The sequence below is a fragment of the Pangasianodon hypophthalmus genome, chromosome 5, assembly GCF_027358585.1.
Source record: "Pangasianodon hypophthalmus isolate fPanHyp1 chromosome 5, fPanHyp1.pri, whole genome shotgun sequence".
In the NCBI taxonomy this organism is placed as follows: Eukaryota; Metazoa; Chordata; class Actinopteri; order Siluriformes; family Pangasiidae; genus Pangasianodon; species Pangasianodon hypophthalmus.
The window spans coordinates 22,228,414-22,255,551 of NC_069714.1; the positions used below are offsets into that span (position 1 = coordinate 22,228,414).

The following is a 27,138-nucleotide window of genomic DNA, read 5'->3' on the forward strand; positions in this document are numbered from 1 at the left end:
GCCATCCTTCATTTTTTTTTTTCCTGCCGGCCTGACATCTTTCCCTCCTGCCTTCCTTTTATCCTTCATGTGCCTTCCTTCCCTCCCACCTTTCTTCCTTCTTTCCTTAAGACATTCATTCATATGTTTTTTAATTTATTTATTAATAATTAATGGGCAGCTCTAACACAGGCAGCTGAGTTTACTGACCTGCTTTCAAAATCTCATGGCTCATGTTTGTAAAATGTGTGTAAGTCAGGGTCGTCTAGAAGCACTATGACGATGACACACATGAACGATTCAATCAAATTGTAATCATCCAGTGTGATTGGCTGTTCAGTGTGATCATCTGAAACTATAATGCTATTATAATTAGATTATAGTTGCTTGGACGTTCCACAGTTTTGATTTGCTCCAGCTCTCACTTCACCTGTACAAGGTATTCTGTGCTTCTGATAGCTTTCTAGAGACGTGTTAGGAGAGAGAGAGAGAAAAAACGACGCCCACTGGGATAGGGGCTAAGGAGCTGAGCTTGTACTGAGAGATTACTCCTAATCCTGAATGTGCTGAGAGCTCAGACTCACACTTTGCCAAGTAGTGTCTGAGACTAAAATCTGAAGGAGCTCTGATGTCGTCTGCATTCAGAAAGAAAAACATATTGATTAGAATAAATTTAATACAGTTATGGCTTCTTTTCCTGTTTACTCGAACTGTTTAGCTAGGAGAGAGAGCCATTTGTTGGTCATGAGAGTTTGCCAATGCATTTAGAAAAATTGGTCCATTATATAATGTGCGAATGAACAAGAAGGATGGCAGCAATTCTGCTGATTACTTTTACTGTAAACCAAGCAGTGTGTAGGAGTCGAGCAGCTAAGAGCAGGGCTGATTTATTAACATTATGACATCTGTACAACAATATTTATTTAAACATCTTATTTTTTTCTGAATTTTAAAGCAGTAATAAGCATTAATATTAAATTAAATGTCATGTTGAGATATGTATATATAGTATTCCAGGTAATTTAAGGTGATTCTGCAGTACCGTCTTTTACCTTTAGGAGGTGTTGCAGGCTTAACTTTTAAATAGCACATGGCTGGAAGAAGGATGGAAAAAGGCAGTGCAGCTGGTGAAATAAATTTGAGTGGAGTGCTTTAATGTTGTTGAGGTGATGGTAGGTGGGAAGCAGCCAGAAGTTTGCACAGTGTTATTTAACAGAACGTGTGTGAAGCGCAGTGTCAGTGCTGTTCCTGGCAGATTACTGCTTCACGCATGTGTCTGAGGGAGAGCCCACTGCGGGCGCACATCTCCACCTGAGCTGCGTTCAGTCTCTGCAGCAAACAGAGCAAGTTCAAGTCCAAAGCTGAGAGCAAGACTACAGAAGAATTTCCTTTCCTTTCCTTCCTTCTTTCTGTTGTACCTCACTCTCCTCTTTCCTTCCTTTCTTTCTACCTTCCTGTCTTTATGCCTGCCTGAATTTATTCCTCCCTTTATTCCTTCCTTTCTTCTTTCCTGCCTTCCTTTTCTCCTGCCTGCTTGACCTCTTTCCTTCCTGCCTTCCTTCCCTTCTGTGCCTTCCTTTGGCTCCTCTCTTCTTTCCTTCCTTCCTTTCTACCTTCCTGTCTTTATGCCTGCCTGAATTTTTTTCCTTCCTTCATTCCTTCCATCCTTCTTGTGTGCCTTCTTCCTTCCATCTTTCCTTCCTTCCTTCCTTTTTTCTTGCCTGCCTGACCTCTTTCCGTCCTGCCTTCCTTCCATCCCTGTCTTCTTCCTTCCTTCCTTTTCCTTCTTGTGTGCCTTCCTTCTTTCCTTCCTTCCTTCCTTCCTAACTAAATACAGAAGAAACTTTTTTCATTAATATTCAATATACAATATTAATCTTATTTTTCTACCCCTTAAAAATATATATATATTTTTTTTCTGTTTGTGTTACTTTCGTAAAAAGTGAACTTGGGATTTAGAAAGGCACTACATACCTTGAACAGAGACAAACAAGTAAAAAAAATTTTAAAAAAATAATAACACAATGTTAATAACACAATGTTTATTTATTAATAAATAAGTAAATAATCAATGAATGGATTGATTGATTAATTACGACACAGGGTAGTACAGATCATGGCACAGGTCTAATATGTATCTATCAATCCTGATTTATCTCCATCTGCTCTTTTTACACTCAGTGTGAATGAGTACTGTATATTGCTTTACACTCATCCTCCATCACCTCTGTTAAAACTTGTGTTGACCAAAAGATGGCGCCATAGTGGCTTTGTGTCTGCCACACTGCACCGATGCTCCTGTAATGAAGCAGCACCACAGTAAACCAGCCGAGCATACCAGATTATGTGGGAACGAATTTATTAGCGATTTTATTGCTACATTTACAGGCTTCTTTTTTGTCTAGCTTCAGGAAATCTCTGGTTTAAAAAAAAAAAACAGCTCTCTTACTGCACAGGACGTTTTACAAAGTGTAAAACAAGCACGTTAAAAACCTGAGACAGAATTAGGAGCTTTGCAAATGCGTAGTGAGGAGTAGGAGTTCAATATCATATCACGGCAGAAAAAAGGGCCACTGTGTGCCTTTGAAGGACCCCGTGTACAGCTGTGTGTCGTGATACCTTCATTTGGTGTTTAAAAAAAATGTGTACTGAAAAGGAAGAAAGATCTCAATTTTAAAGATTCACCAAGTTCCATTCAGTTCGTAAATAATGTAATTAAAAAATTGCTGTCAAAATATTTCAGCATACCTGTGATATCTCAGAAAAGTGTTGTCAGTTGGTCATGATACTGAGTTATGATATAGTTATAGATATTGATATTATAGAGTTTTGTGTGGTTTGGAGATCTGACATCAACCTTTATCACAGGATGTACAGTATGGCGTCGTTGTGGTCCAGTGTGGGGTTTTTTGCTTTAGGAGAGACTAGACTCTTTTTACTTGTAGCAGAGAGATGGCATTCTCTGTAGTTCTAGTTAATGATGTTTCTGTGGCTCTTTGAGGAAAAATGCTTGCTGCCTGTCTGTGCTGCTGGAGGCTAAAGCTGAAGTCAGTGAAGCTTAGAGGACATCAGAAAGACTCTATAGCTCTCTGCCTACCTGCTAGCATACATCGAACACACACACACACACACACACACACACACACACACACAGCTTCATGTGGTGGCCTGACTCTCTTACATAACTCTCCCTCTCTCTCTGTTTACAGTAAGTTCCAGAAAATTAGCAAAACACATTATATAAGACCAGTATTTTTTTCTGGTCGTGATAAAAGCGCCCCTGGGGAGAATAAGAGCACTGAGCGTCTTCCTGTAATGTCTAAAAGAAGTGGGGAAATGAAGACACTTGTAGAGGATCTTGGACTCAATACACAGCATTTCAAGCTCATTTGGCTGCATGGATGTAGTGTTATAACACTTGGCGAGAATCCCTGGACCACTAGCCACAAAACAGCTCCGAAGCATCAGTGATGCACCAGCGTGTGTTACAGTGGCTTTAAGAGCTTTTCTTTCTTTCCTTTCACACCACAACACAATTCCAGCTCAACTTCCAGTTAAAAGTGGCACATTTTACATGCTTTATTTTGTGGGTTGCTCTCAGAAGAGCAGCTTCATTCTTCCTTCATTCTTTCCTTTCTGACTGACTGCCTTCCTTCTTTCCTTCTCTCCCTTCTTCCTGCATTCCTTCCTTTGTGCTTTACTTTGTTCTTCCTTCCATCCTTCCTTCTTTGCTTTTTTGCCTTCCTTCCTTCCTTCCGTCCTTCCTTCCTGTCTACCTGCCTTCCTTCTTTATTTCTTGTCTTCCTTTCTTCTGTCTTTTTATCCTTTTGTCCTTTATACCTTCCGTCCAGCCTTCCTTCTTTCCTTCCTTACTGCCTGCCTTCTCTTCTTCCTTGTCTTTTTTTGCCTTCCTTCCTTTCTTTCTTTTTTGGCTTGACTTGTGAACTTGAGAACAATTTCTTCTCAATGATATTGGTGTGAAACGTCATATTTGGTCAAAAAGAACAATAATAAAAACAGTTGCATTTTTACAATTTTGTTTGGGGGTCATTAATTTTGCCACATATGCTTTTGAGAGAAATTGCTTTTAAAAGTGGATATATATGGATTGTTTTGTTAGAGAGAAGGTACATGGTTTTTCCAGTGATTTTGCTTGGAAAACGTTGTGCGCCATGTTTCTTTTATGCACTCATTTCTGTGTATTCTCTTGATGGGTGCCAATAATTATAATAAAAACCTAAAAGAGAGTCTGGCTGAGCAGCTCTGCTCATTTCTGCCCCGTTCTTTCTCACTCTCTTCTTACCGAGCGCTGAGCGGGGAGGAGGAGAGGGGAGGAGCAGCAGACCACGTGCATGTGTGTATGCTTGTGCGCGCTCACGCGTGTGTGTGTGTGTGTGTGTGCGCCCGTTCCCATGCATTTGCTAGACCTGCACTGGGAGAGGGGCGACTCACACCTCCACACCTCAAGCGTGTGTGTGTCAGGAAGAGGACAGGACAGGACAGAGCAGTAGAGACAGCTGCTGTTAGTGGGTGACACTCTAGCATGGCGCTGCTGCTGGACTGCCCGCCCTGCGTGGGTGCCTACTACTGCCTCATGAGGACCAGGTTCAAGAGGAGGCGCAAGAAACGCTCTGAGCGCAAAGGTCAGCCTACTCGCACTATCACACACCAGAGCCAGGGCTCAGGCTGAAAGAAACGTTCAGCCTGGATTTCTAAACTCTAGATCTCTTTAGTCGTAGAGGGTTTGTTTGTTTAAGTATTTGGTGTATAGATGTGTATGTTTATAGGTTGTGTATTGTTGTGCTACGCAGTAAAATCCCACAGCTCTGATTCAGGTGACTCCTGTCTCTCTGAGGTGCTGGATTTGTGTTAGTCGGTAGGTGCGCTGGTGGATCTCCAGCGCTGTCGTTAACTTGTTCCTGAGCTACTGCTGAAACGATTAGGCTGCACGCTTAATAACCCACACAGTTCTTTTTAGACCAAACACTTTAGAGGATAGGATCCAGTGTGTGTGTGTGTGCGCGCGTGTGTGTGTGTATATATATAAATACACACACACGCACACACACACACATTTGTATGTATGTATATATATATATATATATATATATATATATATGTATATATGTGTGTGTGTATGTGTGTGTATTTGCAAGTAGGATTTTTCGGTATTTGATTCAACAAACTGACCAAGGGAGAATTAATACATGATTGTGGAGGGTCTTTTTAAAACTTTGTAACCTGGAAAGCAAAATATATCCAACTCTTTGTTGTGTTTCAAAGCATGTCAACAAAATGTGTATGATTCAGTACGTATCATACGCTAACTAGCTAACTTGTATAACATAACTAGCTGTATGTGGTAGAAATGACAATAAAGCCACTTCACTTGACTTGATGTATTTTATGATTTTTTTTTTTTTTTTAATTCTATAGTGTCTCCGGGTCCTTAGAAAGTCGTAATTAGTCTAAATTCCATTCATTTTCGTTCAGCCACTCTGTCCTGGCTAGGGTTATGGTGGATCCGGAGCATATCCCTGAAACACATGAGACGGGAATAACAAATTAAAGACTAAAACTCCTTAAACTCACACACTCGTAGGACTAAAGCTATGAATTTATAATTTATATAAATTTTAAATTTATATCCTTAATTTATATTTTTCTGTAAAGCTGCTTTGTGCCTATGTCCATAGTTAAAAGGATCTAGTGAAGGATGTAGTGGTGGCTGCAGACTTACAGTCCTCACTCGTGTAGCTACATACTTTTACTATTAGTTTTGCTGTGACTACTGAATCATTCATAGTAGGTTATATTATGATTAAAGATATCATAATAAAGAATTATTAAAAGATAATAAAGAATTATTAAAAAGCTGAGACTTCATGAAGCTAAGCAGCAGCTGTTGTTAGCGATATACTAATGTGTTAGCATCCACATAAAAACATCGATATGGGGAAAAAAACAGCAAATACACACACCAGTTAAAACTTATGACCAGTCATTGTACATAAAACTGTTTTAGTGTAGTATAATTCAATTATATTTATTTAAAATCAATTTATTTGTGTAGCACTTGTCCATTGTCACAAAGCAGCTTTGCCATTTTTTTTTCAATGGTGTTACTTCTGCAGAAGAGCGTTAGCAGCCGTGAATTTTCCTTGCATGTGAGTTATTTGAAGTATTTTATATTTGGTACGTCACCACTGCAAATTGTGGGTGCTAAACTCCACTTGACATGTTTAAAGAAGTCGTAAGAAGTATGAAATGTAACTTGAGGAGAGCTACAGACTCGCCGGACTCGGTGGGCTTGTTGACTGAGGAGATTGTTTAGCAGATGAGCGAGTCGATCATTAGTACATCATTACCTCCTTGGGGTTTGAAGAACTTAATCAGGTTTGGGAGTAATCAGTGTTCAGCTGTGGAGGCTTGTTTTATTCACCCCCATTTTGTGTCTTAAATCTTTTCTGAATGTACTAGGTGCTTATGCAGAGCAGTATAATCAACAGTTTATGTTTCCTATGTTTACCTCAGGGAGGTTTAGCAGGCATGATCCTTTTATCCGTGCCTCAGGGTCTTAAAGCCCTCCAGTTATGGATTTATTTAAGTAACGTATGGAAGTAAAGGTCTTTTCACACTACAGTTATTGAGTGTTTTCTCTGAGAGCTCCATGTGTTACATGATCTGATGTTATGTTCTAGAGAAGAGGTTAAATGTTGGAGCTTTTACATTACCAGAGCATTTACGACTGGTGTTCTACCCAACCTCCAGACGTTTTCTTAATGTCTTTAGTAGAAAGTCATAAGTCACAGTGAAAGACAATGTGAAATGGAAATTATGTAAGGAATAAAATACAATGGGACATATTATAGGAAAATGACCAAATGAGGGTGGTGTGATATAGCCTGACGTAAAGCAGCTTTACTTTTTCCCCTCCAAAACTGATTATTTTCCTTCTACACCATAGCACTTTGCCAATGATGACAAATTACTTAAATTGTTAAAATAACAATAATAATTTCCTGTTGTGGAACATCTCTTTTTTTCCTCTCTGTTGAAGTTAATACGACGAATGGACCCAAAAGAACCAGAAAGTCCTCCTTTTATAAATGTTAAATAAACATTTACCAAAATGTTAAATGACCACACATTTTAATGTTCACCATAAGTCCATGTAGAAGTTATTACTATAACTATAATGTATTAGGACAAGTGCATTAACATAAACCTAAACACCAGTTATAATAGAGAGTTTAACCGTGCTGTGATTATAAGATGATACCACAAGTTTATACCACGGTACCACGGCACTACTGAATTCTCGAATCTGATTGGTCAGAGGGTGTGCATTATTTTTGGATAGCATCACAGCTCGGACAGTAGTTCCGGTTGTAACATGAATGATAGGTTAATATTAAGGTGCTCCTTCTAATACAGTACGTTATTATTGCTGTAGTAACAGCACAAGCACAGAGACTTGTACAGCAGATGGACCACATAATCTAAGACTATATATATAATAATAATAATAATAAACGAATTTAAAAAAAAAAAACAAAGAAGACTGTGTATTTGTTGATTTGGTGACCTTGTTTGTTAGAAGACATTTGTATAACATGTATGGGAGGGGTCACGGGTGTCAGCGTTTTGTAACAGTCACAGTGCTTTGCAATGTTTTCCAGCACAGGAAAGTGTTCAGGACAAAGGAGCGTATGCTTTCCAGTTTCTTAGCAAAATGACAAGCCGCATTATTTTTGAGAGAGAGAGAGAGAGAGAGAGAGAGATACTGTTGAGAGATACAGCTTGTCTTCTGGATTTTCCGCTACATTAAATCTTACATGCGTGATGTGGCATTCATTAATAAGTTTAATATTGTAATCATTGGCAAATCGCTTTAGTATAAGTGGAATAACACGCTCCAGACTGTGTGGTTATACGAAATAATCCACTTCGAACTCTGTGTCGTGCCACATCACACCCCGAAAAAGTTCCGTAACATACAAAAGGCACAGCATTTCACTGGAAGATGGAAAGATTTTTGTTTTGTGATGCATCTTGCACAATATGGCCAAAGACCTGGAGAAAGATAAGAAAGAAAAATTTCTTTTTTTAAAGTTTTGATTTTATTTTTCACCATTCAGAGGCAGGGAGTGAAAACAGTAGGCGCTGTCAGGTGGGGTTTTGGTTTTCCTCAGCAGGGCCTCTGTGAGCGCTTGGGGCTGTGCGGAATTAGCCGTGGAGCCGGCAGGTACTGAGCTGTGCTTTCAGAAAGCGCTACACCACACCTTAGCTGTCTGCCTTAACACCCACTCGCTCTGCAGCAGCCTCACTGAAATGAAAGGCAAAATCCTGAGGTGCTGAAATGGCATTTTCACAGCGCTAAAGCCACATGCCGAGTTAAGATGATTGTCACAAATGGTAGTGTGTCTCGCTCTTATATCAGCTAGTGCCAGAAACGCAAGAGAGAGGCAGCGCAACATGGACGTCTCCTTTAATCTGATTCACTCGAACACTCCCTGTAAAATTCTCCCTCACTCTTTCAGTCACCTGTCCAGATGGAAGTATGTGCGCGCTGTATCATCAGCTCGTTGTTTTCTCTCCTCGTGCGTTATTTTTCTCCATCTCTAAGTCGCGTTAATGACTCTTAGCGCTGGATGGACACTTGATTCTTTTAAGCCTTAATTAGAGAGTAAAACGAATGTATGAAAATGAAATCCCCGCAATTACAGCCTGGCGGAAACATTTTTCCGTCAGATTATCATTCCTAGAAGGAGAGAAAGGTCTCAGCCGGAAGCCTCTCCATTGGGCCGCTGATGACATGTGAAATGAGGAGGAGGACCAGTTTCTGCACAGCCAGCAGAATGACGCAAATGAACTGTTTCAGATGGACTGGATATTAACAATGATGCATGGCTCTCGCTGAGAACACCAACTTTTGCAGTTACACATCATTTTCAGAAGTTATAAAGAAGCGCACAGATTTTGGGCTCTTAATTTGATAAATTATATTTGTTTTCTGTTTGCAAGCGAGCAAAAATGTTTAAAAAAAAACTGCTAAGATTGCAAAATGACATTTTATGTTTCTGAAATGAAGCATAAAATATAAAAATATAAGTTTCTCTTATAATAACTACTATATATTAGATTTTTTTACGTGAAATATTGCATGGTCCATATTCAAACTGAACTTAATAGTTTAATAACTTTGTTGTGAAATTTACACTCACAAATAGATGTTACTTTCCTACTTGATTAGTAATTATTTGGCTTGTTAATTAATTAACAAGTAATTATCCTCTCCAAGGCTGCTGCTGTTAAATGTTTCTCTAGCTGCTATCGTCAGAGCTGTATCGCATTACCCGCCTGCTAACAGAGACGTCTGCATATTCATTAGGCCAAATGATGCCAGCCCTTATTGTTGATTAAGACGTCTGCGCTATTGTGTGGCTGTTGTTTTGTGGGCGAGGCCTGAACAATGCATCGGCGCTCTGTTATAGTAGGAAATTAGCTGGGTCACACGAGCGCTGCATTACCACGGCCTAATTAGACTTGATTAGCACGCTGCATAAAGGAGGCTGGGTCATGCGGGGACTATTGTAGTGGAACAGTCCTGAGAGAGAGAGAGAGGGAGAGATTGTGTTAGTCTAGAAGGAGCGCACAGTGCAGTTGGCCTCATTAAACAGGCATGCTGAGGTCTCTAACATGTCTGACGAGTAAATATGCACTTACACAAACAAAACTTTCTGCCCCATCAGTAATAACAGAGCTGTAGTCTGCTCTCTGACCTTCTCCATTACTCCTGCATTACTGCTGCACACAGGAAATACTGCTCTTTCTTCCCTTCCTTCCAGCTGTCCATTCATCTGCCCATCCGTCCAGCCAAACATCCGCTGTGGTGCTATCTTTGTTTCTTACTCCTTCCTTCCTTTCTTTCTCCCTTCCTTCCTTCCTTCCCTTCATCCATCCATCCATTCATCAATCTGTTGTGCTCTCTTACGTCTATCTTTCCTCCTTCCATCCATCTGTCCATTGTGGTGTTTCTTTTTTCTTTTCTTGCTTCCTTCATTCCTTCCATTCATTCATCCATCCATCCAAACATTCACTGTGGTGGTACTTTTCTTTCTTACCCCTTCTATTTTTCCTCCTTTCCATCCATCCAAACATTCACTGTGGTGGTACCTTTCTTTCTTACCCCTTCTATCTTTCCTCCTTTCCATCCATCCAAACATTCACTGTGGTGGTATCTTTCTTTCTTACCCCTTCTATCTTTCCTCCTTTCCATCCATCCAAACATTCACTGTGGTGGTACCTTTCTTTCTTACCCCTTCTATCTTTCCTCCTTTCCATCCATCCAAACATTCACTGTGGTGGTATCTTTCTTTCTTACCCCTTCTATCTTTCCTCCTTTCCATCCATCCAAACATTCACTGTGGTGGTACCTTTCTTTCTTACCCCTTCTATCTTTCCTCCTTTCCATCCATCCAAACATTCACTGTGGTGGTATCTTTCTTTCTTACCCCTTCTATCTTTCCTCCTTTCCATCCATCCAAACATTCATTGTGGTGGTATATTTCTTACTCTGTCCTTCGTTCCTTTTTTCTTTCCTTCCTTTCTTCTTTCCCTTACTTGCTCACACACCCACTGTGTGATCCATGGATAAGATAGCAAGTGTGTGTGTGTGTGTGTGTGTGTGTGTGTGTGTGTGTGTGAGTGTGTGTGTGTCTGTGTGTGGTTCTCCATGGCTGCTCTCCTCCTCTTTTCTCCACACACCTGCCTGCCCATCAGCATTACCTTCAAATTTATTTATAACTCAGTGAAGTTCTGCACACACACACACACACACACACACACACATACATGCACTGATACATAGTGTTGAAGCTTAGCAAACTGTCTTACATACTAAAGGACAAACAACACAGAAACAACACACACACAGTCACTAATTTTAATAGAGGCAAACTCATCTGTGTACCTCATAATAACACTGTGTAGCAATTTGTAAGCCAAGACAGCATCCTGCTTTCTGCTACACATGATGTTCGTGAATATGTGACAGTGGAGCTGCTGCATCTCATCACTGCTCTCAAGTGGGTAAACATGTCATGTTGCTCTTTGTTTGTGATTAATAAGCTGCTTTATTGCATGGTTTCTGGTTGTATGTCCAGAGAAGCTTTCTGATCTTTCTGAAATGTAACTGAGGACACAGGACACAGTCTTCAGGAGGGTGTCAGTACCATGACAAGTGAGGTTTTTTTTTGTTTGTTTGTTTGTTTTTTTCTTGTTTTGTTTTTTCGTCTTTTTAACTTCAAGACAGAGAGATAGGCTAGTGAAGGAGTGACTGTCTCTAGCTGCTGTAACAAAGTGATAATAGAAAGTAAATTGTTCCATTGGACCTTCCACAACATTTAATATAACTATAAAAGTTTAAATTATGACATGACACTTGTTAAGAAATTAAAAAGTGCATTTGTTGACAAATCACTGTAATATATAAAGCTGGAATAAATAAAACACTTCAGAACCTGGTGTTCTGGGAACATACTCAACTTTGGGGTGGTAAAAGGAACACCCCTTTGCCGCATCATTGATGAAGCAGCTCACTACACAAGTGTTTTATTCTTTAATTATTAAAGATATTACTTTATTCACCTGGCTTTACTCTATTCAATCCTCTAGATCCATGTTTATTCACAAGCATTGCTTTTACAGGCTTTTTCATTATTGCCTGTCATTAAAACCACATAATGGTGAAGTTCTGATGAATTTTGTTAGTCAGTCATGTTCTTACACAATGAGACTTATAAGTGAGACAGCTGTCACAGTTTCTAAGCTGAAGTATGGAAGTTGGACACCTTTAGTCTTCTGAGTGCATCGTATGTATCCAGTCTAATTGTGCTAGCACTGAGCAACATGCTCTAGTCTCTCAAACTGCTGAGAGTAGATGAAACTGAGGTCAACGCTGGTCATGAATTAGCAGTCTCAGGTTCGTTCTTTATTGATGTGAAAAGAGGTAATTTGCCTCTCAGAACACAAATGGCTAATGGCAAATTGCTAATTCCAACACGTTCCCATCATTTCAGTTTCAGTAAATATCTTTCCATCCATGGCAGTGCAGTTATTGCAGTCATCTCTCACATTCCCTCAACGCATTTATCAAGTCCTAGAAATCAAGAGCCACTTTGTCAAAGCGTTCTGTCGGCCCCTTTTGTGGTGTGAAGTCCTAAAAGCATTCAAAGTGTAAAAAACCTGCAATTTGCCGCAAGGTGAAATTGGTGTTGGCAGACTAATTCAAATCTGTTATTGGTCATTAAAGTGCAGAAATTGAATAATGGAGCGGCAGGTTTTTTGTGGCGCTGGGCGGTTTGCGCTGCTTGTGGCGAGGCAGAGGGGTGGCTGCGCTCGTCACCCCCACACACCCGGCCCATCAGTTTTAATCAGGCAGAGCGACGGGCAGCTCTGTCCTCCGGGAGCCTCTCTTCATTAAGCGCTCGGTCAGCCAGCATCACTTGCACGTGTGCTCCATTAAGGATCATTACCTGGGTTCAGCCACTGTGCAGAACTGCAGAGGAGCTGAGCGGAGCTGCATTGCAGCACAGACGAGTATCTCTGTACATCATGAACACACCTACAGACCTGCCTTCCGCAAAACTCTTTCTGCTGATCCGTTCAAATATAAAGCCCAATGGGGTTTTAAAGATTTTGTGGGATGTTAATTTCGTTTTCTCAATCTCTTTTCCCAGTATCATATATGAGAAACCCGGCTGCCCCATGGCCTGGGAGATATCATTTCAAGGAGTTACCTGGAAAGATGAGTGAGGCTTGCTGCTCTATTTTGGAAGGGCTCCTCATTTCTGAGTGAATCAGTTTTGAACACTGGATCTATCTGTCTGCGTTAGGACTTGGTGGGATGGCTTTGACAGTTTGCGTTGGACACTGGGCTTCAGCATCCCTCATATTCCCTCATGTTAGCAAAACCCATCCATCTCTGTCTGCTCTCGCTTTTTTGCTCGCACTCACTCGCTCCCTGCCTCATGATTACTTTTCCATGCCTGGCGCCCTCCGACCTCCACCTGCTGTTGACAAGTGGGCACCTTGTCTCAGACCTGCAGGGCCACAAGGCTATAAACTTGGAGACAAATTGCCATTTTTCTCAGTCTGTGAGGCGTATCTTGCATGCTGGACTGCAAATTTAAAATAAAACTGACATTTTGTTTGTTTTTCCTCAACTTTACTTATCATGTAGGTTCAGCTATGCAGTAAAAGCAGACTAGTCAGAGTCATCAGTGTCGTCATGGCTTCCTTATAACCCCTTTAATGTTTAATTGTTCAATCTCCAATCAAGATCTAGTTTTAGAGAGCATGAACGCACTCAGTGGTGGTTGCTAGTTTGTAACACTTTCATTCCACACTTCTGTCTAGTATTTCTAGTCTGGTATTTCATCAGTAAACATGACCATGAACCTGCTGCTTTCCCAGAATGAAGCCATTTGAGTGACATAGCAGATGACCACCAACAGACCTTGCTGAGGGACTCATCTTATTTACTCACACTATCTGCTTCTAACCATATTGGGTTTTTTTTTTTAAGGATAAATAACTTCTAAAGATTTTCAGTCCAGCCTCCATATTGTGTTCCAAAGCCTCACTGTATCATGGTGTTGTATCATATCCTTCTTGAAACCGATGCACAGAAGTGTATATACATGGAAGTGTGGAGCCAGTCTTCAACCTATTCCATGGTCCATGGATGGGACACCTGAGGTTGAGATGCTCCTGAAGTTAGTCCTGATTGGGAATTGAGAACACGAAAACCAACACGAGTGTAACTTCAGTGTATTTATGCAACTCTTCTTTGTCATGTTTGTCTGCCTCACAGTCTTTTAAACATCTCAGCACCCAATGACCAAACGCAACTTCATTTTCTTCATTCACTGCTGTACCCTGACGAAAGCTCTGGGATGTGCTGAAACCTCATAAAAAGTCTCGACGGAGGGTAAAGCCATGCCTTAATGATTCCATCTTCTCTTAATACTTTTATTTCCTTCTTACACAGCACCTTGTGTCTTCCTGTTCGGACTGTAATGGGATAAGAAGTGAACTGACTTTTCCCTGCGCAGGGTGTGCTGTAATTGGAGTCTGATGGGGAGCCTAATTGTAAATGGGTTTTGTATCACTACTCATTTCTTCTGATGTCCAGTGAAGGCTCGTCCGGTTTTTGCTGGGGGAGAATGTCTCATGCGTCCCTGCTAAACCTGCAGTCTCACACTGTTGCACACAGCCACGGCTCTGGCTGGATTCTTGCACTTCTCTGAGCCGTGTGTAATGAAGTTGTTAATGGCATATCTGTGTGATGTAAGAAATACAGTTAAAATGTGTTATAACAGATATCGAAGGATGAGTCCATGTACAGCTATATATTTTAATTTAATTGATTTAATGTGGAGTCCTTTAGAAAAAGTTCAGGCATACTGTTTCTGGATAAAAACTATCAATTAGGTATTGTGTAAATTTGAGATGGAAAATGCTTGTTAAAATGACAGTACTGTAGTTTCTGGTATGTAAATGATGTATTATTCAAAACTACTGTTTTATTATTTAAATAATCATTAAATAATTTAAAAAAAAAATAAATTATTTAGTATGCACAGTTTTTTTAGATTAATATGAAGGGCTTTTTGCAATTACTCAGCAAGGTTTGTGTTGTAATTTATTAAATTTTTTTTTCTCTCTCCACAGACTGTTTTGGATGGAAATATGATTTTTTTTTCCCTCTATGCAGCCTTTAAATATTTCCATTGCCCTTGAGTGGATTATTCAGTTCTGACAATTTGGGTTCTTATATTAGAAAGTATTTATAAAAAAAAAAAAAAAAAAAAAAAAAAAGACTTTCTTGAATATTCAAAAATATTGCCTACTCCACGAGCAATATTCACCTTTCATTTCTTTCAAAGTGTTCAAGTCACATGATGACAAATTCTGGATATAGAATACTGAAGATGCTCCTTCCATCTGCCTTTGTATTAAATGATGGACTTTCAGTGAAATGACTAAAATTTATTGTTGAAAACGATACTATCGCACATCATAGCCTTGCACCATTTTAATGATATCTGATCCTATTGGTGGTGTGGAGACAGTACAGCCCCATACTGTCCCCCATGTGAGAGAACATGAAACATTCTGACTGTAGTTGTTAAAAAAATAAATAAATAAATAAAAGATCCTTTTTCTGCTTTGAGATTTTCTGTAGGCTTTTACACTGAGGGAGGCTTCAAACAAAGCAAAGAGCACTGTTCTGGGCTGTTAGAGCTGTCATACTGAGATTTCTGTCTTGAGATAAAATCCCTAAAGACAACATTGAGATACCTTTATGCGCAGTACTTGCAATTTGTTGCATCAGATTTAATAAGACTAGCATTTATGCAGTCTGTGCTTAATGTAATCAAAAGTTAGAACCCATTGCATGCGTTTATCAAAGGAGTAGGATGTGTGAAGTTTGTTGAGAATACACTTGTGGCCATGTGTAATGTCTTTGAGGGTCTATCAAACGCTTGCACGAGGCTGAAAATGATTCCCACGTCGAATACAGCAGTGCTGCTCAGCCATAAAAGTGGAGCAGAGTCTCCTTGCGAGTTTTGTTGTCGAGAAGCTGGTAAGTCAATGAAGCATAAATCCTTACCTCAGCACGGAGAGAGTCGGTGCATTGAACAGCCATATTTTTCAGCCTAAATGGTGCCGGGGGTGACGGAGAAATAAAGGAATGTCAGAGGGCCGTGTAAAAGGCAGAGGGGAAGGCGGCCGAGCTATCAGGCGTCAGTTTTTTTGGCCACTCGTCCTTGCAATGATGGACTCTGAGACTGAGGTCGTTTATTGCCATGAGCAGACTCTTATATTCGTGCATGCTGGTGATTTATGACTCCACCTGGAGGAAAATATAAGCGATTGTGTGAGACGCAGAACTGTTACTACTACTGTGTGTTAATATATTTTTGTGTGTGTGGTTTTGCGGCGTCATTCTTCATTTCAGTGCATACTTTTGGATTTCTATGTAGATGTACACAAATGATCTTTTACCTCATTTCTCTTCTGCGGGATATCCACCTTGTCTCCCATACAGCCTCCTCTAAAAGCAATCTGGCATAAACCTGTCAAATAAAAAATTCATATCCAGCCCACTTTAACTTTCCACTGGTCAGACCTTCACTCCTGCAGAACGGTGATGAACAGCCAGCCGTCAGATATTAAACCCTCCTCCTCAGCACAAAAAGACTTTCGCACCTCCGCAACCTCCAGCTAAGCTCGGCTTCCGATAGCAGAAGAACAGCACTGTGGACTCAGCATTTCTGCTCTAAAGTCGGCTGCTGCTGCTGCTGCCGCTGCAAGCTCACCATTCGGCTTAAATCCTTTCCTCTCACTGCACAAACACGCAAGAGCACTCTTATGAAGGATGTACTGCTGTTGTGTTCCCAAAGCTCATAGCTGTGTCATTTCTAAATCTTCATACTTTAAAAGTGTTTAGCTCATCACCTTTAAATCCACTCGAAAGGTGATCAGAATGCAGATGTTGGCATATTAACTGAAAACTGCAGTTAGTAATTAACACAGGTTCTTTGCTAAATGTCAGGAAATATAACTACCTACAACCTCTTTTGTGTCTTCGTCTATCTTGGGCCGCTGAAGTCCACCCCAGTCCTGGACATGCTTTCTGCTATATTTTTTAAACTCTGGCAAAGACCAAAAAGAGCACTTGAAAAATACTGTAGCGCATCCGATCAATCTATGCAAAAAAAAAAAAAAAAACTGGCCATAGGGTTTTTTTTTGTTTATTTGTTTTTTTAAATGATCCAGTTCAACTTGTGTAGCAGATCTTCTGTTGTGACTTATCCAATCATGTGCATTTACTGTAAGTAATTTAGCTGAATGATGCATGCCGGGCCGGGGATACACTATATGACCATCACACCCATATGTGCTTTTTGAACATCCCATTCCAGATTTAGTCCCCCTTTGCTGTTATAATAACCTTCACTCTTCTGGGAAGGCTGTCCAGTAGATTTTGGGGTGTGACTGTGGGGAATTGTGCTCATTCAGTCATAGTGAGACCATAGCGCACCAGTGTTGGACGTGCAGGCCACTCGAGATCTTCCACTCCAACCTTAGCAAACCATGTCTTCATGGAGCTCGCTTTGTACACAGGTACATTGTCATGTTGGAACAGGTTTGGGCCTCTTAGTTCCAGTGAAGGGAAATTGTAATGCTACAGCATACAGAGACATTCTAGGCAACTGTATGCTTCAAACTTTGAGGCAACAGTTTGGGAAAGACCCAGGAGTTTGCATTTCTTCCCCCTGCTTCAAGTTCAAAAAAACATGTCTCAGAGTAGAGGTGTTTGCAGGAGAGGGCAGTTTTTGCTTTAGTACAGGTGGTCAGGAAAGTTACAGATACTGTAACTTTCTGGACAAAGAAAAGCCATGTTCATTAACATCAGAATGTACAGGATCTTCAGTGATTGGTGTATCCTGGTCAATGTCACAATGGTTTAAATGACTAATTTGTAATTAAGGAATATTTTGGGGAACCCAACCAACTCTGCTTCCTTTTGGAGTGGGAACATTGCATTTGTTCATCCGGCTGATGATTATATCCAAAGCAACTTACAATTGAGACAGAATTTACAGTATTTGAGAAGTTGAAGGTTAAATGTGGGGTTGTGGTGTTTGGGTTCTGAGTTCATGATCTTCCAATTGGTAGGATTGATCTTTAAGCACTGAGCCACCACCGTCTCCTTAATTAATGTTTAAAAAAGGCTACAGTAATGTTAGATAGAAGTTGCATGCACAGCTCTATTTCAGAGTCTGTAGCACTAGTTAAAATTGGTAGCATGGAGCACCAGTGTGAAACAAAAATTGTCTGATTTGTAGCCATGTACTAATAATTAAGCATTGAAAATGAACTATTGTCACTATTCAGACATTAGTTGCTTGTCTGTACTTTTGTAAGCGAGGAATTTCGTATAACTGGACCTTTACACATTTTAGTTTACTCCTGCTGGATTTTTTCTTTTTTGTTGTCGTTGCTGTCCTGTCTGTTGTGCTTTATCCTAAAGTAGACATTGGAGCCAGTTTGTAGCACAAGTTAGCCTCTCGATAACGCTCTGACAGAGACCTGCTGCCTTACTTCACACACTGACATGCTCTTAGATCATCATGATTTCTAGGCAGTGGAAAGCCATCTTGGCCATAATATTTTTGGTTATTTATAGGAAGTCGTGCTGTAGTCTGACCTGAGGGCAGGCGCGCTGTTCGTCCTGTCAGACAGTCATATACTCTGATCAGTGCTGCCATAAACCAGTGATTTAAAGCCCATATTTTTTCCACAGAAACTTTCTTAGAGCCTATCTTTTTCTCTAGAGTTTGTTAGAGTAGTTTCAGTGAGCTTCATGATGCCTGTCATATTAAAGTATGCAAGCTGATGTTTCTTAGCAGTTCGGGTAAAATTGCTGTTAATACTCTGTGTGTTTCAGGGCAGATTCAGAAGAAGTGCAGTGATAGGAGGTGGAAATTTCTTTGTGTAATGAACTCTTTAAGATGGGGCAGTCATTTGATTGGCGCGTTAGAGATGCTCCCATAAACCAGTCACACTGAGCTTGGGCTTCGCATATGGCCTAAATTTGTGTACATAAATGTGGTGGAGTAGTTCGAACCATTTGTTTGTATCTGCATGGAATAGGTGTACATCAGAATGATTAGGGTCCAGCTTCTCAAAAGCATCATTGACAACATTGAGAGATAGTGTTTCATGTGATGCTTACTCTACCATTTACCGATTATATTATACTGCAATGCTTTTGGGAAACACAATAGAAAATCCTTATAAAAGGACTCTTGTAGTTAGAGCTTGCTAACTACATTCTATGGCCATAAGTTTGTGGACACCTGACCATTACACCCATATGTGCCCATTCTAAAACCATAGGCATTAAGACGGATTTGGTTTGCTGTTATAATAACCTCCATTCTTCTGGGAAAGCTTTCCACTAGATTTTGGAGTGTGGCTGTGGGGATTTGTGCTCATTCAGCCGCAAGAGCATTAGTGAGTTTGGGCACTGGTGCCGAGTGAGAAGGTCTGGGGTGCAGTCAACGTTCCAGTTCATCTCGAAGGTGTTCAGTGGGGTTGAGGTCAAGGCTCTGTGTAGGACACTGGAAATTGTCCACTCCAGCCTTGACAAACCATGTCTTTACAGTCCTCACTTTGTGCACAGGGACATTGTCATGCTTGAACAGGTTTAGGCCTCTTAGTTCCAGTGAAGGGAAATTGTAATGCTACAGCATATAAAGACATCCTATACAACTGTGTGCTTCCACCTTTATGGCAACAGTTTGGGGAAGAACCACATATAGGTGTGTTGTTCAGGTGTCCACAAACTTTTGGCCTTATAGTGTATCTAGGTTATATTCAACTACAACTGTGATAGCCTCTTGGTGTAATATCTCCTATCACAGAAAATTAGATGATTACCAAGCTAGCTAGCTTTTTAGGTTTAGCCATTCCAATGACAATCCCTCAGTCTAACACTAACAAGCAAGAGTTTTTTGCTCTGTCTCTCTGGCTGAATGCCTAAAACCCACCCCGAAAGACTTACATAATAACCTTCATAATTAATCAATGTTTTTTGTAATAAAAAGCTGAGTTCACTTTTTTAGATTTCTTTTCATTTTTTAAGTTTTCAGTGGCATGTTGGACTATTTTCATTTTGATCAACTGTTTCCTACATTCCTCACGATACCATTCGACTACCTGCTGATAGTGGCACAGCCCTCGATTCATCTCCACCTAAAGAGAGTGATGCAGCAGCACTTTAGTATTTTAGTCCGTCCAGCTCTCTCACTCCTTCATCTGTACACTCTGCTCAAACAGATCAGCTTCCAAAGCTTCAACGCTCATGTTAATACCGCTGTCAGTGGCGTCGTCTTTGTCATCTCATAAATCTCTAACTAGCCGAGCCGAGTCCAAGCAGTAGCTCAGTGTATCTGCGTCGTATAGCTACACTGCTATATTTTCTTATTAATATGATATTGAACATCATTAACGGTGAAATTGAATGAGCTAACCGTGAAACCTGACCTTTATCCTGTATGATGAACTTTTTGTTCATATTAAATGTCATTGTACCTGCGCTAGCAGTGTCCTCCTGTGACATTAGCATGGCAAACAACCGCACGCTTCTCACAAAAATAATGGAAATATAGCACCAAGCAACAACTAAACACATCACAAATACAAACATGTGTAAACACATGACATTCACATGATACCACATGGCCTTAGTATGAAGACCACTTTCCTTACTAGAACTTTCTCCAGGAACTCACTCTTAACTACATATTATAGAGATAACAGAACTGAGCGTGGAGAGGAAACGGCTTGTCTCAATGTAACTCATGTCACCTGTGTGTGGATGTATGATTTGTTTTCTTCCCTCTGCTTGACATCAGGTTGACAACATTTCAAACCTGGTGCTATTTTAATAAAGCCCACACTGAAGGCCTTGTCACTTTTAAGCTGCTTGAGGGGCTTAACATCTCCGACACACTGCCTGTGTGTCTGAGAATGCTCGTTTCTTCTCTAATCAAAAATGTCAACCTTGGAAAAGTGGCAGGTTTTGTGAAATATTGCGCTGATCCCTCCTGCTGGCTTTAGGCTTTGTTCTTTTAGTTGAAGATGCAGTTTGTTGTTGCGAATATATATATATATATATATATAAAACAGTTTCTAGACTTATAATGATCAGAGAATTTAAAAGATACCTAAGGAAATATGTAACTCACAATATTGTCATGTAGTGGATCTCATTAGTTTCTTCATTTCAGGCTTCTGCTTACAATTTCCTGGCTTAATGATGTAATTTTCTGCACTTTCTGCTTATAAAGAGAAATACCTGAATGTAACCATTTAAAACAGAAAGTTTGCAGATATTTTTGAGTGTTCACTCGATAAATTCATTGGCACAGTCATTTAACATCACTTAAATACTAAATCTAGATATTTAACGCTTTAACACTGAAACTTTTGGTTGTTTAAAAGAAGAAGTTATGAAAATGCAATGAAAATATTATCTTAAATTTTATTTTAATGACTTTATCCTAATATGCCAGACCCAAATGCTGTCACACCAGTGGGGGAAAATACATAAACAGTATTGCATTTCATTAGTGACATGTAGAAAATGTACCACACTGAAAAGAAATTGGATAACATAGGAATGTTTAGTCATATTAACACCTTTATCATGTTTTGGTAGTAGTTCTGAAAAGCCTAACGATGAGAGAGTAAATGGTGTTCCTTCATATGGACAGTAAATATCCTGGCCCATCTGCCCTTCTCCAGTTACAACCACGCCTTCAGGCACAGCTTAGAGCTGTGATTGGACAGTGATTGTGTTTCAGTGTGCAGCACACTGACGCAGTACAACAGGGAGCAACATTCACCTCTGACACATAGCCAATGTTAAATTCTTAAAAAAATAAGTATCCAGCGAATTGTTTTTCACTGAAGAGATCAAACGACGCAAGAGCAGTGCAATGAAGGTTTAGCTTTTCAAAGTGTAACATTTTCTACAAGTAATGAACATTTTATGTATTATGTATTATTTTTGTGTATTATATTTGTGTATTATAATTTGTGTATTATTTTTGTGTATTATATTTGCTTGCGTTTCCCTCTGGCACAGAATCTTGTGCATAGTGGTGGGAGGTTTACTGTTATAAAACTATGAAAAAACCTGAAAAAGGTTTTTCCTCTCTTAGAAAAAAACAGGGCGTGTACTCAGAACCCTCTCGATTAGGGTTTGTTGTAAATTTCTACCAGATTGAACTGTTTTCATATCGAATGTAGAGAAAAACTGCAAAGGTGACTGATGTGTTAAAAATCTGTTGTAAAGCTGCTGCACATAGAGCTCTATGGTTGTGCACGGCATTCACATTGCTTTGATTTTTATTCATTTTTTTCTTTAATTTTCATTGATTTATATATTAGGCTATATTTTTGCTTTTGGGGAAGGCCACATGCTGAAGCAGATGATGTATGCTTTTAGTATTGTTTGTCGCATAAATGACAATACCCACCTTCTACTGGCTAGAGAAAGTGCTCAGTACGGTTTGACCCACCCCTGATTCCACACTGTCATGTGACACAAAAGTCAGTGGCAGGAATATAGGCCAGAATATAGGAGTTAGTGCATTATGTACTTGAGTTGGTTTGTCCTTGCTTTGCTCTCCAGGCGAATTCTTTTTTAGAGAGTGATTTGAGGACAGGTGTGTAGTGCAGTGTGTTTCACATATGCAGTGTTTAGTCTGTTTGAGTCAATCCCTGCAGCGTTTTCCTCTTTGGTGTGGTTAGTTTTTGCAGGTGAGAACACATCCATCGGACTCGGGTGCGGAACAAACCACCTGGCCCGAGACCATCTCTGTGAAGTGGGCTCGGTACGGTTCTAATCGAGCTCGAGCACGGTTTGATTTCAGCAAGAAAGCGATTTGATCTTAAACCTGCAGAAATGCAGTATGTTCTGGAGAGTTTGACTGATGAACCAAAAAGTAAAGAAATGGTGGATGTGATACACCAAATGTTTTCAACTGGTAATTTCTATAATTATATTGTAATATATTATACATATTATATTATATATTATATATTATATATCCATGTTCTCTGTGCCCGAGTGATTTTTTTTATGATTTCTACACACACTTGGCAGGGGTTTGTTTACCTTTTTGTCGTATTTCTTACCAATGAATGAAGGAGTTTTAAGCATGTATATATATTCAGCCTTACACACTCCTCAGCCAACACTTTTTCACTTTTTGGATCACTTAATTACGTGCAGTGAGAAAACAAACTAAACCATGTAGCAAATGAGGCATAAATATCAATTTCACTCTGATTTGGACTCAGGGACTGGACTAATAGGTGTGAAAGCAAAACCACACAAGACAAAAAAAAAAAACATCAAACATTACACTTTCCTCTCATTTTGTCCTTAGTAGCTGGCAAAAGTATTTGAACATGCACGTCAAATTGCTAAAATATTTTTGTTAATATGAAAATGTACATTTTTGATATTATGGTTTTTTTTCTTTGTTTTGTTAACAGTAAGATTTGCTTTTAAAAACATATTGTTTCAAATTATGAGTTACGGTTTTGATTTTATCTAAAAATCAGAATCCTAACTACAAATCTCAGAAATTCAAATCTTAAAAATACATGTATATTATGTGTTATGCATGTTTTTCTTCTCAAAACTATAACCTGTAATACAGTCATTAAATACACCACAGAAAAAATATATAATCTTATTTAATGTGACATCACATATACGAAATTAGTGTTCAAATACTTTTGTCAGTTTCTAAGCTCCTAACCCCCACCTTCCTCCATCATCATCTTTTTCTCCATCAGCAGGATTGTAACACAACTCCACTTTCAGCGTCAAACAGTGAGATGTACCCGCATGTTATCTCCACACATGCTTGTGTTTGACCTGTGTGTGCAGTGGTCGGTTAAGCTGTGCCCAAACACAGCTGTACTAACACAGAAATGCTCTGCTTAACCCCCCGGATCAGCGCCAAGCCAGCTTCCGCGTGCCAGACCCCTGCTGTCCAAAAACGCACGGCCCCGTGATTACACAGTCACTGCTCCAGCCCTGGCAAAGTGTATATCATTTAGCTCCGGTTCTGCGCTGTGATCTCTGCCTCAGTACCCTTGTTCGCTATGACCTTCATGGTGTGGAAACCCCTCATCCCTCCATTCTACAGGAAAAAAAAAAAACAACTCAAAGTAGCGCCTCCCGAAGCGCCACGAGCAGCGCATTCTTTCTGCACTCCCAGATTAAAGCTGATCTCAGTGCTGCTTATGGATTCATGGGCAGAAAGAGAATAGCAGAGGAGGCCAAATGAAAGGCGACAGGCCCAGAACAAGCCTGAGCCACAGTGTCCTATATCCTCATTACACCACAGACCATTGACCAATGAAAGACCGAAGAGGTAGAGAGAGAAAGACGTGAAAGCATTGTTAGCTTTGTATAACACCTTAAAGTTTAAGTATTCATGCGGTCAACCCAAAAAAACGGCCTCCCTCCCTCAACTCCTCTCTCCTCACCAGCCCCCTTTTCAATTTTCTAGCAGAATATTAATCTTTAATAGGGTAATAATTGTGCTAGCATATTTGTTGTCTCCGACCATTAGGCCAGATTAATTAGGCCATTTAGTTTAGCTTAAGAAAGTGTCGGCTGTGAAGAATGGTGCGTATGAAGGCAGAAGGCTGTGATCAGCACCAGCTGCTCTATCTTGTGTGTGATCGCTTCGTCTCAGCCTGTTGTCCCTCAGTCCCTCGTACCGGGCGGCTGACACCTCTCCTTTTGTTGTGCCGTAGCTATTTTTTCCCCCTTCAGTACCCTGACCTTGTATTCTTGTTTTCTTGAGTCCTCTGTTGTGGTGAAGTGGTAAACATTTGGAGCATTGGCCCATTTTCCCCCCTCTGTGAACATCCTCCTGCCAAACCCAGTGTTTGTCGGCCACTATCGCAGCAGAGCATGCTGGTCTATCAAATACCGGCTCACTATAGTTCAGATTTGGTCACCTTGGCACCATGTCGCCTTATGTTCACTTGCTGTTGCAGCCCGATTGCTTTGAGGGCCTCGCGTCATGCACAGATTCAGGCGGTTGTTTACTGCCATTATGCTTTCCATTTAATTACCTTCTTCCTTTGGTGGACTATGATAAAGTGGCGTGTGAACGCATGCAGGGGGTTGTGCTCTCGTCGTTTTGTATCGAGGCTTCGGTGCTGTTGATTAATCTCTCACACACACACACCTCTAAATGTATGCAGACTAAAGCAGCCTGAGGCAGTGAGGGACAGCAGTGCTGGTGATTAGTTGGCCTGTTTGGAACAGGGCCGGCCCGTACCCCTCAGCCACGTGCGCCCTTCAGGAGTGAGGCAGGGGGCGAAGCTCTACGTTCGAGCTCTTACTCTATAAAGCGTAGTCATTTGAATGTTTTTAATTTATGCAGATTTACAGTTTCAGAGCAATCTAACATGCAAGAGCTGTTTTAGTCCTACAGAGTCTGAGGTCTGTGAGATCTCATGATGCAGAAATAAATTATCTAATAATAAATATAATTATTAATAAATCTTATTTGGTGAGCCATTAAAATTTTTACATCCCACCTCATTTTACAAGATGCAAAGACTCTTAATGGTAAGGTTTTATTAACAGTAAGTTTACAGCCTTGTTGTCGGTGGTGACTAATCTCCAAAAAGACTATCTACATTTTACAAGGGTACAGTTTCTTTTTTTTTTTGCTTTCTCTCTTCCTTTCTCTTTCCTTCCCGCCTCTTCCTTTTCGTTCCTTTCCTTTCCTTTCATTTTCTTTCCATTTTTTAAATCCTTTGTTTACGTGTGGTAGCTCAAAGTTCTCTTCAAACACAGTAAAGATAAAAAGTAATGTAATAGAATGCATATGAATAAAATGAAAGATGAGATTAAAAAAGAGAAAATCGAAGTACAAAAATTAGCCTAAGGAGAAACAATACACAAATATACTGTAGAATAAAATAATATATATGGAATAGAATAAATAAAATTATTATAAAATAATTCAAATAGGTAAGATAATGAAATAAAACTAAAATGAAACTATAAATCTCAAAACAGAGGAAGAAATAGTTAGATTATTTAAAAACTAACTCTAAATATTGACTATAGAGTAAACGTCACATTTTAAAAGCAACACCAGTAAAACTATTGAAAAAAATCATTGTAACAAATCACTTATATATAAACGTTTTAGCAAGATTATAAATGTGTGTGTGAGCCAAATCCTGACCCTGGTGGTCACAGGAAGAAAAATAAACACAATAAATTAATAACAGCTTTTATCCGAAGGCCCAGGAATGCTCCTGTCCTCTATGTACTGTTTCTCTCGTACTCTGAGTGATGCAGGATCTGGGTTGTGGATTGTGACTAAAAGCCTGTTGATGTCAATAGCTGTAGTTTTCCCGCGAGGCAGCTGAAAACGAGCTCTAATCGAATGGATATTAAAGTCACAATAGACCGCTGTGACTATTAGGAGCTGTCAGCTGCGGCCCGCGTTCTCTCTCCTCTCTGTCCACAAGATTAGTTTTCACTGCTAAATATTTATGCACTTACTGTAGACTTAACCTCCCAGTCCCCGCAGATTCGTTTATCTTCTCTTTTCTTCTCTTTGCACTCCATCATCGCTGCTCTCAGGATCTCTCGCTCTCATCCCGAAGTCGTCTAAAGCATTAGTCTGCGTTGGCTTAAGTGAAAAGTTCATTTTGAAAGTGGCTCACATCATTAACGCGTTCTCTTCCTCTGTATCTGTCACTGTCTCAGGTGGAGCCGGGGAGCGGCAGGCTCGGGCTCAGCAGAAGCTCTTCACTATGGATGTGGATGAGGAGGAGAACATGAGTGAGTGTCTGTACACTCCAGTTATACACACACACACACACACACACACACACGACAAATACATGGTCTAATACACACTATAACAGCACTTACAGATGAGTGCTGAAGTTACGACAAAATGAAGTTGAAGAGTAAGGAATTAACCACTATTGGTGTTCTGTTATAGGAAAATAATCAACAAGGGGGTTACTCTTACCACCCTGAAGATGATTTATTTTTCTATAAACAAAGTGTTTTATCCATCTTTATACTACAGCAGTTTGCCAAGGATTACAATTTTAACCACTTATAGTTACGTTTTATATTGTGCAACATCTGCAAGATGAGTTAGCTCCTGTTATCACTTACGTTATAACAGCTAGAAATAGTTATTCCCTCACCAGCTTCTTTTCCCTCTTTTCTTTCTGTTGAAGTTAATAAGACCTTGTCATGTTACTGAGAAGCCACAAAGCACAAAACTGTCTGTCCTGAACACTCTTTCATGGCAGAAAGCTTACTGACTTTTACAAAAGTACTCACACTGGAGACTCCTTCTTTAAATGTTAAATAAATATTTCCTTACAGAAAACTCCTTACAGAAAATCACAGGTTGTTAAATTAATTGTTATTAGACTTAATATGGCGCGTCCATCGTACAAGTCCTTGTGAATTAGCCATTACTATAGAAAAGA

At 39.9% G+C, this 27,138-nt stretch overlaps 1 protein-coding gene across 7 annotated transcripts in view; it reads left to right on the forward strand.

The window, feature by feature from the left end:
• Nucleotides 1-27,138, forward strand: part of adarb1b (adenosine deaminase RNA specific B1b) — a 158,208-nt gene that overhangs the window by 103,728 nt on the left and 27,342 nt on the right. For 5 of the 7 annotated variants that reach the window (XM_053234364.1, XM_053234365.1, XM_053234362.1 and 2 more), the window contains one exon: nt 26,393-26,467. In XM_053234364.1, coding sequence (XP_053090339.1) covers nt 26,440-26,467 — 28 coding nt within the window. In that variant the 5' untranslated portion in view covers nt 26,393-26,439. Of the gene's footprint in view, nt 1-3,976; nt 4,623-26,392; nt 26,468-27,138 lie in introns of those variants that run through there. The other 2 variants (XM_053234363.1, XM_053234367.1) reach the window with 2 other exon arrangements.